We start from the raw sequence: 13,895 nt of genomic DNA, 5'->3' as shown, positions 1-13,895 counted from the left end.
CTGCCAGTGGAGCCATGTAAAGTTATTCATCGGCAGGTTTGTCTGTCCAACACTGCAGTTCTTTATGGAGTGAAAGAACAGTTAAATCAACTCTTCTCCTCCTGGGCTTGATTGCTAAGCCTGAACATGAAAAACACGCCCCCTCATTATCATATGAATGAAGAAATTCAGAAATAAATAATGCATTAATGAAAAAAAAAAGAATGAATGAATCAATAAATAAAGCAAACAATTGTTAAAAATATAGATATGGAAAAAAATAAAAATGAAAAGAGGCATTAAAAAAATACAGAAATAAATATATTGATTCTGGTGTGCCAAAATGTTAGGTGGGTTATTAGCCTGTTAGCATGTTAGCTAGTGTTAGCATTAAAGCTCCAGAGAATGTACAATATAAACCAAATAGAGTCACTAATGGCTGTTATTGTTAACTTCTGCAGCAAAAATACTTCTATGTGTAGTTTTGTACACTGAGTTTGCTATACTCCATTATGTAGCTCTGTGTTTATAGGGATTCAGTTGGATTCTACTGGGTCAGTTTGCTGAACCGCAGAGCCGCCCACATAGTAGAACTTATATAAAAATGGTACATCTTGTCTTACTTGAAATTGTTAGTTGATGCAGTGTGTGTGCTATGAGACAGTCTTGAACTCAGTACAGGTTGTTGGATTTTGTGCAATGCAGAATTACACTGTGAATTTTAAGGTAATTACTTCAAGACATTACAGTATTTTCCCCATTAATTTCACCAAAACTGTATATTTTCACAGTTAAATTGTGTATTTTCTACACAATATAGCAGTAAAAATTAAAGTTATTTATTGTTTCCTGATTCAAGGTAATTCAATGTATCTATTACAGTGAAATACTATTTTGGACTTTATAGTCTTTTACTGTTGCTATTTGATAGTTTTTTACCATAATTTCTATGAAATTTTTTTACAGTGGAATAGAACAGCTATGCACACTACAAATAATCGCACACAATATTTATTTATTTAACTTTCTATCTTTCACTCATATTTACTTATTTCTAAAATAAGTACACAAATAAGACTTCTAACTTGATACATTTGTTAACATGCTGATGATCAGTTATAATGTAGTCTAGGCTATAACAGAACATTTATGCTCAGTGACTAACCTTAAAGCACTGAACTTGAATACAGTCATTGGACAAGAAAGTGCTGGGAAGCCTCCAGGAATCCACATCAGAATAGAAGAAGTGCTTCAAAGACATCTGGGACACTATGTTTAGTCTGAGTGATGAGTGTGTCTTTCTCTGGCTTCCAGTTTCATTCTTACTTATGTTTTCTATGGAATTGAGCTCTTTAAATAATCATCTGCCAAATACAAGTAGTTCATTTTTACCAGGAGTGTTAGATGATTATCAGTTGATGTGTCTGAAATGAAAAATTATGAAATGTGTTATTATTTATTCTTTCATTAATGTAGTGCACAAAACTACACTTTGCATTGCTGATCACAGAGATTGTGATATATCTGTGCCAGGATCTGTGGTGGTCAGCAAATGAGTCTATGTTCAGATGTGACCAGTTATGTCAGAGACATCTATGTATCACATTGCAGAGATATCTACTGAAGTTGGCATGCTAACCAGCTAGCTCTAGCCCATCTTGTAATACCACTTCATACCTCAAGAGGCAATAGTGAGTCACTGTAGCATTGAGTCTGGCATCAGAGAGTTCCTAATATGGGCATAATATTAGAGTTCCTAATATGGGCATAACGCGGACTACAGAATGACACATGACTGCAGTGGTCTATGAGAGTATGAGGGAGTAGTGCTGCCCCAAGGGTGTGTTCTAATGTCAATCATTTTAAGTTTCTGCCCCGAGTTAGACCATGAAAGGTAAACGGCAGCAAACAAATGAAGTGACATAAATAGAAACAAAACAAGACTTAACACTGGTGTTACATTCCACCACTGGAGAGGCTCCTGGAGAGAAAAGAGATGAAGTTTAATGCTGAACTTGCAACATTTCTTCTAGTCTGGTAAGTAAACAGCTGGTAATGCTGACATTGGCCATTTAGCCATAGCTTGTTAAGGTAGCTAATTGTTTAAAGTTACTGAAAGTGTTAATGTATTTGCTAAGTTAGAGGAGAGACTGTGCATTTCCTTGTTTTTATATGATAGGGGTGGGCACCACAACTTTCTGGTGATATGTTGACCCCTATTTGTTTGGGGTGTGAAGAATTTGACAGGTTGCGTCATCTTACATATTGCTCATTTCATTGGATATTAACTGTACTTGAAATGTGCACTTTGGCTGTATTATTTACAAATCTACAAATATCAGATGTCAAGCACCTTTTTATGTACAGTTGTATGCAAACTTTTTGGGCACCGCCCGGTCAAATTACATGTTTTATTGATTTTCTAAGTAGAAATAAGTTTACAGATCCTCTACAGGGAACTTAAACACAGCATTCTTATGCAGATTTACTGAACAATTTATATTTAATTGCCAAGTTTAACCTATTGGAAAAAATAAAAGAAAGTATAAAAATGTGCCATAACCTTTGCACAGGCCACTTGTTTCTTTATGCTTTTTTCAATACATTAAATTCAGCAACTAAACAGTAACTGTACATTAAAATGACTCTCACCTTGTCATCATCCATGCGTCCCCCCTCTTTATCTCAGATATATCTCAGAAAGGACACCGGTTCCTTATGAAATTCACACTTTTCAACCTTAACATACAAATTATGCTACAGACATTGGAGGACTTGTCTGATGTGTTTATTGTGTTCCTCCAAAGACAGTGAGTATATCAGTATGTCATTAATGTACACAATTACTCAGAGATCTAACATGTCTTGGAGCACTGCATCGATGAAGGCATTGGACAGGTGCTACAGCATACCTGTATACTCATAGTGCCCCCTAGAGGTCAGAAAAGCAGCTTTCCATTTGTTAGTGTTCCTTATTCCATTGAGTTTTCATGTGTTCCGTATATATCTAATTTAGTGAAAACTGACGATCTCTGCAACTGTTAAAGTGCAGCCAGGATTAGAGGCTGTGGATAACAATATTTTACAGTGACTGAATTTAGATCACAGTAAACTACCATCTTTCTTTTCTATAAAAAGGCATGCTGCAACAAGAGAACTGGAAGGGTGATATATCCTAATGTACGTGCTTCTACAGTGAACTACAGATTCTAGGTTCGATGAAGGATAAATTCTATTCTTAGGTGTCATGGTTCCTGATAGCAGATCAATAGTCTCATGGCCTGTAAAGGGGCAATTCACGATTTCACCTTCACCCCATGAGATACTTAGTTTGTGTTGAATTAACCATGGAAATGCAGTATGAGAGCATTTCAAGGTGACTTTTTAAATTAAGGATATCTTGCTTTGATATTCAGTTCACAGGTTGTTTCAGTCACTGTTCCTCTCCCAGTGGACAATCGTCAACAGCTCACAACAGTTCACAGGGGACTGAGCTGAAGTCAGTGTGATCTGCCACTTCTCCACCAGTCCTCTGTCAATGAAGTTGGCTGAAGCTCCAGAATTTCTCATTGTTGAAGGAGCGAAAACTCCTGAACTCCAAGACAAAGTCATTGTAATCATCATGTATTTGTCTTTATTTGCAGGCTGGACTGAAGAACTCACCTCCAGTGCATTAACAGAGCTTGGACATCCCAGACATGAAGCGCACATATAACCAGCTCAGCCACAGTAGAGACATAGGCAGTCTATGAGCCACTATTGTCCCTCCTCCACTGATATCCGTGCCCTCCTCAGTTCCATGAGTTCTGGCTTAGGGATCAGATTCATGGACTTTCCTTTTATTTAACCCTCTCTTGTTAATGATTAGCAGGGCTGCAACACTCCAGCCACTCCCAGCTGTGATGATGAGGAACTCCAAACTGTAGGCTGCAGCTGTGATGATTGCCTTGTATTATTTCATATAAAAGAGATCATAGATCTGTTCTTGCCTTTGGGTGATGAAAAACAGCTTTTAAAAATGAATAAAATCATGTTTCAGATTTTAAAGCTTCGTTGTTCTGAGACCACAATGCTGTAATCCGTAGCTTTGTGAGTCAGTAAGCATAAAATAAAAAAGATTTAGTCTTAATCTGAGCAACACTGTTCAGGATGGTGATCTGTGTTAAGACTGCACCGCATAAGAGATTCCTTACAGCAGGAGTGCACAACTCCTGGTCTTAGAAGATGCGTTTGGGAAACTGGGCCCAGATCAGTTCCTTAATTCTTTGTCAGCACTGAGGAAAGAGAGACCTCTGTAGGCGTTTAGGGGAACTGCTGGCTACCAACAGATCTATGACATCTTCACTGTAAAACTATCATATTACAAATACATAACGTTGGCCTATTTGTAAATGGGCAGGTATTTATGGGCAGCATAGTGAAGAGAAAGGGAGCCCTTTTCGAGGATCAAAACAGCCAGCCATTTATACTGACATGCCAAAAGGCATGGGATAGCAGTATGTAGATAGATAGATAGATAGATAGATAGATAGATCACTTTATTAATCACAGAGGAAAATTATTTTATTGCAGCAGTACAAAGCACAGTAAAGAGCAAACAAGAGCAAAATAAATGGGTGCAAAGTATTGTCATACACTATTTACAGATATATAAAAAGATATAAAAATTGATTGATTATGAAGTGGCGTTACTTCAGGGGATGGCTTGGGAACACCCACACTTTTGAGGTGTTATCTAAGGATCGTGACCAGCAGCGTCCAGCTAGAATTGTCCGTGTAAACAGACAAGCAACTCTGGCAATAATCACATCCACATTAAATGTAGGACGCTCCACCCACATATCCCGCAGGTCAGTGCAGTGTTCTTTAGCTTCCATGGGATGTGAGAGCAGAAGACCCACCAGAGTACCTCTCTTAACACCACAACACTGGACACAGCACCTCATCTGGGCTAGTGAGGTTGCTAACTGGACCCTGGAGGGCTGGCAACATGTGGCATGGTCCGATGAATCACAGTACCAATTGTTTCGGGCTGATGGTAGATTTTGTGTGTGGAGCAGACCCCATGAAGCCAAGGACCCCAGTTGTCAACAAAGCACTGTGCAGACTGGTGGGGGTTCCATACTGGTGTGGGGTGTGGTCTCATGGAATGGGTTGGGTCCATTCCTCCGCCTGAACATGTCATTGACCATTTCACTGCTTGGTGACCATTTTCAGCCCTTCATGGACTTCATGTACCCCCACAATGGTGGGATATTCCAGCAGGATAATGCACCGTGCCTTTGGGCCCAAGTTGTCCAGAAATGGTTTGAGGAGCATTCCAGAGAGTAGGGCTACTGTGGCTGATTCTCAACTGTGCTGCTCTGATCATTACAGACGTCCTAAAAGTGAAAGTGGAGTTTGGACTAAAGGAGCCGTTACAGAGAAACAGCACAGCAGCAGTTGGAGGAAATGGCTGCTAAAAAACCCTCTTTCAGAAGAAGACTTTTCCTGTCCTGTGTGCTGTGAAATCTTCAGGGATCCTGTTGTTCTGTCGTGTAGCCACAGTGTGTGTAAAACCTGTCTGCAGAAGTTCTGGGAAACTAAGGGGTCTAGAGAATGTCCAGTTTGTAGAAGAAGATCCTCTAAAGAATATCCTCCCTGTAACCTTGTACTGAAGAATGTGTGTGAGGCTCTTCTAGAGAGCAGGAGTCAGAGATCTTCAGCAGGGTCTGAGGTGCTCTGCATTCTGCACAATGAGAAACTCAAACTCTTCTGTCTGGATGATCAGCAGTCTGTGTGTTTGGTCTGTCATCTATCAAAGACGCATAAAAATCACAATTGCTGCCCAATAGATGAAGCTGTCACTGAGTTTAAGGTAGGACACGTCTAATATTTTGATATGTTAAATGTAGCAATCAAATTGTTTAAAATAGTTCAGTACCAGATCAAACTGTTATGTATGCTAAAGGTAAAGTCTGTCAGTGGGTGTGGTTTCAGGCCAAACAGCACAAGTGAATTATCAGTCAGAAAAATGCTCTGTTGTTAAATTCATTACGACAGTCAATGTAAAATGTAAACTAACAGGAATTTCACTCTCCACTGGACAAAAATGAAAAATCTCTTCTAATTCTGAAGCAGAGAGTAAAACTGCTATTACTCCCTCTTCAACTGTAGTGTGTAGGACAACTGTTACATTTAAACAGTTAAACTGATCACTCATCACTCATTTAGATGTCACTAATCTGAACTGTTCTTTAATTGTAGAATAAACTCAAGACTGCTTTGGAGCCTCTACAGAAGAATCTGAAAGTCTTAGAGGAAGCTAAACAAGACTATGACCAAACAGCAGCTCACATTAAGGTGAAACATCATCTTGAATTGTGAAACATGTTGCTGAGGTGATGTTTCTGATGAGTGTCCACTTCTCCTGTAGGGGGTAAATGCTTGTAGATCATCTGTTAGAGTTTGTGTTTCCTGATGGTCTCTCATTCCAGATGCAGGCCCAGCACACAGAGAGGCAGATAAAGGAGGAGTTTGAGAAGCTTCACCAGTTTCTAAGAGATGAAGAAGCAGCAAGGATAGCTGCACTGAAGGAGGAAGAGGAGCAGAAGAGTCAGATGATGAGGAGGAAGATTGAGGAGATGAATGGAGAAATATCATCTCTTTCAGACACAATCAGAAACATAGAGAAGGAAATGGAAGCTGAGGACATTCTGTTCTTACAGGTGATAGTCTTTTTTTTCTCTCTCTATTTTTGAGATTTATACACACATCTGCTTCTTTCTCTTTGTACTTCTGAAGGAAGTGCTTTTCATACCAACATTAGAAAAGAAAAGGTGAGTTAAATGTTTTAGTGTTAAAGGGGAGGATCACTATGAAGAGCTCTACAATCACAATAATCCACCATGTGAGATTGTTAGTGTTGGGTACTGTGTGCATCTGATGCCTGTAAGGTAGACACAGACTAAACCAGGATAGCTGGTGTGTAGAAGAGGCGGATCTAAAAAGTTTTACCAGAGATGGAGGGAAGTTCTCTCAGGGTGACACGTTCACATGGCATCCAAGTGTATTTTTTACACGTTTATATAGAGAACTATCCATACAGCCGCCTGACAACTCAGCAAACAACAACAGAACAACAAAACAAAAACAGCAGCAACCAACATGCACAGCTTATCCTTTTTGATATACAGTGTTTGGAAGTTATTATACCATTACCAATACTAATGCCATCTATAGTCTGAGTCTTCACATAAAGGAGAATTTAGTCCAAATTTAGTCTGCTAAAGCATACTACCACTGCGGGCATGAAAAAAAAATGTTTATGGACCCTTTATATCTTACCTCTTATGACTTCTTGCGTAGAAGTAGATATTTGCTTTGATATTTTGACATAACCCTTTTAGCTTTTGTAGTGAAAGAGCACAGTAAGTACCAAATTTGCAAACCAAGACTTCTAAATTTTAGTTTTAGAAATGGGTAGAAAATGACAGGCTGTGCTCTGTTGCAGTCTCACTTTTAAGGGTCCCCCTGGCCCATCTTTTGACCAAAGTTAGTCAAAATTCAAAATACTTGAAACACCAGCACTAAAGAGCAGAAAGCTTGATAGCAGCAGTTGCTAAGCAGTGATTAGCACAGGTGGGAACAAGTCACTAAGTTGCAAGTAAGTCAAGTCTTGACATTCGATTCCTGAGTCAAGTCACATGTCAAGACAGTCGAGTCTCGATTTAAGTCCAAAGTCAATACAGGCAAGTCTTAAGTTGAGACTCAGGTCCTGATCTTCCAGTCCTAAACAAGTCACAATGAGTTCTTCAGCTAATTTAAGGCCATTTCAACACTGAACACCAAAACAGATGGTGATGGTACTACAGTCTTTTAATGACAGCATGTTAGCAGTGTGTAGCTCTGTGTAATTTTTATTATTATTAATTTAATTTACACTAGCTTGAAATTAATTTAGACAATAGAATCCAAAACGACTGAGTTGAGCTGAACAAAGACAGCAAAATGATGATGAATGTACGAAGCTGAAGATGACTTTTTATTTGCCAGCAGCTTCTTCTTCAACTTCTGCACCATTTAAGGTGGAACAGCAGATTCAAATATGAACCTGTTGGATTAAAAGTCAACTTCAGCCTCGTGGTGAACGCTGAGCTTGTTTTACCTGCAGAAGCTGTTAAGCTCTGTCAAATACAGAGAGCTGTGTTTCTGTTGTTTAACTACCATGAGGAAAATGGTCAGATCAGCTGGTCAGTTTCTCCAGTAAGAGTCTAAGAGCTGAGCTGGGCTTATTGATGCTATTGATGCTCTGCTTGTGTCTGTCTTATGGAGGCGAACTTAAATTCTAATGCTCTGCTTTTCTTCCTAAACACATTAAACTGAGCATGAACACACTGACAGACATTTGAGGAAGCTGATGTATATCAACTTTAGGGAGGGAACAAATCCTTTCACATGAAAAGTCAGCAGCTGTGTAGAGTCCTGTCTGCAGTCAGACTCTCCACATTTCTTCCACTTTGGGTCTCAAGTCGTTCCAAGTCCTAAGGCTCAAGTCTGAGTCAAAGTCCAAGTCACTGGTGTTCAAGTCAAAGTCGAGTTGCAAGTGTTTCTTGATTTTGTTGAGTCGAGTTTCAAGTCATCAAATTCATGATACCAACCGGACTCAAGTCCAAATCATATGTCATGAGTCTACATCTCTGGTGACTGGAGGGCTGAGATTAAGTCTCTGGTTGAATTTAACTGCAGTTCAGAACAAGTGAAGGTTAACTGAGTAACAGATGCAACTTGAGGTAAATACCTTTATTCATTTAACCTGCAAGCTGAGAAAGTAACTACATAGTTAACAAACCAAAGTCCTTATAGGAAAGTCTGTTCACTCGACAGCCACTTTAACACGTCCCTGAGCAGGTATTTCAAGTCATACGAGACCAGACTCCCCTCTCTCTTTGAATGAGGAGAGACCTATAAAACTGAAACTCACAGCCACATCAGCATTTCAAAATATATTTGAAACCACTGATAAATTCCTACAGTGTCTCAAATTCTTGTGTCAATGTGCATAAATAACACGACAAAACATAGACTCAGTTTCAGTGTTCTTTAGGGTCGCATAATTAAGGTTAATAATTAGGGTGGTTAAAGTTATGGAGGAGGTGGCAGCTGCGAACTTTTGCCACCCTATAGATCCGCCCTGATGGCTGGTCCCAGGTTGAGTTAATAGGAAGCTTTAATTGTCTCCTCCACAAGATGATCAGCAAACAGAAACAGGCTTTGAATATGTGTGTTTGGGTGTGTAGAGGTGTGAGTGTGGTTTCTGTAAATCAGAAAACAAACAAAAAGCTTGGCTACAGAACAGATATTTACTCAAATGTGCAAATTATTCATTATTAGATGTAAATAAAACAATCTGGTTAATATATTTAATTTCTTGTCCTAATTCTATTAATGATCAGTACTGAGATATAAAGTGAAAGGTGAATCTGGTACTACAGTGCAGATTCCAGCAGAGGGCGGTCTAAACACACAGTGATAACACACTTGGCAAACTGAGTCATTAACTGAAGACTAGCTTGTCTGTTAGCATATTGCTAATATAGTACCACTCAGATGTGAACAGTGTCTCCCAGAAAAGGAACTTAAACTGTAGCAAAAACAAACAGCAGTAAAATAAACCAAATAACTGACACTGTAATCTGTACAACTGTTAGCAAAGTCAATGAGAGACAAAGTAGAATTAGCATTATCACACTAATTAACACTGACTTTAGCAGAGTCAGCACATTTCTCAGTAAACAACACAAGAAGGTCACAAAAAAGATTATTATAGTTTCATTAATGCACACAGAGCCAACAAACACCAAGTAGTGTACAGTAGTGAGCTCTGCTGGGAGGAAACTCAAGTAGAAGAACCAAATACGTTTATTTAGTTGTTTTATAAATGAAGACAAAAGAAATGAGCAGATCTTCTGACTCTGTATCTGATCATCAGTGGAGCCTCTCCTGGATCCTCTGAACATTCCGGCTCTGCCTCCTCATCATCCACAAACCTGCTGCTTGTTGTGTTAGTTTGGCTCTGGTTCTGTTGTTGGTGGTTCTCCTGTAATTCTAAGCTGTGTTTCCAAGTGAGCCTCATTAGATCTTCACCTGCATTTGTTTGTTGATGACTGGTTGATGGATTTGTTTGCATTTTGCTCGTCGGTCTAGTTTGTGATCCCTGCCTCTCAAAATTCATCCAGTCAAACTAGTTTATCAACATCTGACTGATTAGATTAATTTATAAATAACAAACATAATGAATTTAATTAAGTAGTTATTTAGAAGGTAAAGTTTTATTGAATATTAAATGATAGATAACGTCACCAACTTGGCTGTTTGCTGGTGTTTGTGTGTTTCATATGAAAAACAGCTGAAAAGTCTCTTCACTTTTAACTACAATGTTCTTTTTGTTTCCCTCTCAGAACTTCAAGTCTACAGAGAAACAGTGAGTAAATGTCAGATCACACATTTTATCTAATGTTAAAGTCATTATTACATTTAAATCTACAGTATATTTTATTTATTGTAAATATGAGTGTATTATAATGAAATGAAGGTGAATAAGGATTGTGTGTTAATGTTGTAGTGATGAGAACAGTAGCAGAAATATTTATTTAACAGAAACAACAGAATTATTGACTCTCGAGACAATACATGTCATAAAATATTGATATTTAGTCAAATAAATTACAGGCTGTAAAGTTTCTACAGTGATATATTTCACACAATCTTCTATTTTCAGAGCTCAGCTCAAACCAAAGGATCCAGAGAAGACATCAGGAGCTCTGATCAATGTAGTGAAACACCTTTCCAACCTGAAGTTCAGAGTGTGGGAGAACATGCAGGAGATTCTCCAGTACAGTAAGTTCTGTTTCTCTTAGGGTTGATCTCTCACACACAGCCTGCTTCTGCACTAATGACACACTGTTTATAAACTATCAGTAACATGTTATCATGTTCTCTTTATTCAGGGTGTAAAAAGGACACTGAAACTGTACTTAAGTGAAAGTATGAATACTGTACTGTGCAGAAATCTCACTCAGACAAAATGTGAAGTGTGGAGATAAAAATATACTCCAGTGAAAGAAAGAAGAATCAGTGTTTAAACAGACTCAAATAAATCAAACTAAAATGTACTTTGTTTAAAAATATATATATATTTTTTACATTTTAGTACATTTTTATTATAAAATAAAAAATAAAATATTTTTTTTATACTTAAGTCTTTTTTTTGTAATTGTGTTATTAATCCAAATACAAAATTATATTTTGTATTGAAATTGAAGCAAATATTAATTTGTTTCTCAAAGATAAAATAGAAATACTTAAAATACCACTTTTATGCATTAATTAAAAAGAAATGTGATTACATTAATTGCACAATACTATTAGGTTGATTCTTCTTCTTCTTCTTCTTCTTCTTATTATTATTATTATTAGTAGTAGTAGTAGTAGTATTAACTACTACTACTACTACTACTACTACTACTAATAATAATAAAGTATTATTATTAATTATAATAATAATAAATCTGAGTAAATAATATATTTAGGTCAATATGCTAAAGGGTTTTTTTGCAGCATGTCTGGGGGTCTTCTTACTCCAAACAAGTTTGTATTTTCACTTCATACTCAATTTAATATTTTTTTGCACAGCAACCCAGAACAATATATATTAGAACTACTTTTATATAGATTATAGTGATAATACAATAGATAATAGGTGTAATATAATTTCATAATTAGTTGGATCACAGACATTAAATGTGTCGAGATTGTAATAATTTATAAAATATAAAATGTATCACAAAATGATCTGAAAGTCAGTGAGTGTGAAAATGTTAATGGATGTTCAGCTCTGTGAGTGAATCACTACAGAAAAATGCTGCACTCAGATTAGATCTGTCACTGGACTATAATGACCATTCACTACTGAACATACACTTTAGTGCTGCACTGAACTGAACATCAACATTTAGTCCAGGATTAAAGTTGATCTGTGTTCTGGAATCGATCTCTAAAGCTGTTTTACTCACAGTAAAGAAAATAGTCTGTAGAGGTAAAACATTTACAGAAATGAGAGAAAAACATGATGTTTCATTGTGTTCTCTCTCCTCAGCCCCTGTTACTCTGGACCCCAACACTGCACATCCAGACCTCCACCTGTCCGTTGATCTCACTGCTGTAGAAAACAGGAAACAGAGATCATCACTTCCTGATAATCCAGAGAGATTTGATAAGTGGGAGTGTGTTCTGGGTTCTGAGGGTTTTAACTCAGGGACACACTGCTGGGACGTCCAGGTTGGAGACAGTCATAACTGGGAACTGGGTGTGATACCAGAGTCTGAAACAAGAAAAAGAATCTCTTTCTGGGATTCAGTGTGGAGTCTGGATTGTTATTTTAGTGAATATCGGATACACTGTCCAGGACAGTCAGATCTCTACCTCACACCTAAAAAGAAGCTGCAGAGGGTCAGAGTGCAGCTGGACTGGGACAGGGGGAAAGTGACCTTCACTGATCTTCTAACCAACACACACCTGCACACTGTAACACACACTTTCAGTCAGCGAGTTTTACCGTATTTCTGGAATTGGTCTGTTCATCCTCTGAGGATCTTACCAGTGAAGACGTCAGTAACAGTGGAACAGCACAGTTAAAGTTGATGCTGCTTAGAATGAACATTTATACAGGTAGTGAGTGTCTGAATTATGATCATAAGAATATGTCATTACATGTATATTTTAAATAATGTGTTTGTACCATTCCATCCTAACTTGTCTGTGTGGAAGTAAAATGCTGATTTAAAGTGTCATAGAGTGACTCCTGATATCATTACAACATTAGAAACGTTATTTGAGTGAGATTTCACTCATTTTCAGTGTAGATTTTGTTTCTCTATCATCCTGCATTTTTCTCCATCATTAGATCTTTAAAACTCTGCTTTGGTTCAGAGATTAATAGTTTACTGTGTGAAATAAACTGCATTATATTATAAACTGAATGCATGTTATGTATTGAATATTATCCCACAACATCATGTAAAGATTATCCAGCAGATAAAACGGAGAAGATCTGTCTAAAGCAGTGACCAACACACCCAGAGACAGACTGACCAACACACACAGTGTAATAACACAAATATTATACAAACTCATAATGTAATAAACTGCTGATAATGTAATAAAATTCTCCTCCAGTAATATAATAACACTTTAACACATAATGTAGAGATATTACATTATACATTGTTTATTACATTATAAAATGAACAGAGAAAAATTTAAATCACATGTAATAACACACTCAATCTTGTAAGAACTCACTTAAGTCTTGATTTAATTAATTAAAGAATAAAGTAATAACCTGAAAGTTTAATAAAAAAGTGTAATAAACTGACTGGTTTAATAATCTGACCATATTTCAGGTCACTCTAAGTGTGTCTTCTATCTGTTTAAACTGTTTGTTAACTAGTAACTGAAAGTCATGATGAACAAAGTGTTTTGCATTCGTTCTTTCACAGCTTTTCTTAGTTTCTTCCACACAATTCAGGACACAGTGTCTCTGCTCTCAAATGAACAAACACATTTTATAAATCTCCAAACACAGAGTGACCATTTATCACACTCACTATGTAGCTCCACTCACAGCTTTGATGGGTCTGATAAATGTGTTTTAAATGCAAGTTGTTTTTAAATTAATTAGTTTTTTCTGCAGTTTCTATTTTTTGGAGAGTTTGAATATTTTCTGTTCTATCTTTGATCAGTGAGATCAGAAGAGTTTAGTCTGATTGATCAGGACAGACTAAATATTTCTCCTCTGCTGCTTCATCAGTGCACAGATTACACCAACAGCTGAACAGAGGACTTTTATTGGTGATTCTACATAAGCAGTCCATCAC

General features: G+C 37.3%; 1 protein-coding gene across 1 annotated transcript; it reads left to right on the top strand.

Moving 5' to 3' along the window:
- Positions 1-5,224: 5,224 nt before the first annotated feature.
- Positions 5,225-12,704, top strand: LOC118822914 (E3 ubiquitin-protein ligase TRIM39-like). The gene is made up of 6 exons (XM_036592242.1): positions 5,225-5,836; positions 6,226-6,321; positions 6,456-6,686; positions 10,419-10,441; positions 10,739-10,857; positions 12,116-12,704. Exons 1-6 carry the CDS (start codon positions 5,225-5,227, stop codon positions 12,652-12,654), a joined length of 1,620 nt encoding a protein of 539 aa, XP_036448135.1. The 3' UTR covers positions 12,655-12,704.
- Positions 12,705-13,895: the final 1,191 nt, after the last annotated feature.

This window comes from Colossoma macropomum, unplaced genomic scaffold, assembly GCF_904425465.1.
Source record: "Colossoma macropomum unplaced genomic scaffold, Colossoma_macropomum, whole genome shotgun sequence".
In the NCBI taxonomy this organism is placed as follows: domain Eukaryota; kingdom Metazoa; phylum Chordata; class Actinopteri; order Characiformes; family Serrasalmidae; genus Colossoma; species Colossoma macropomum.
The sequence above is the reverse complement of the archived record's forward strand: the minus strand, read 5'-3'. Positions and strand labels throughout refer to the sequence as shown.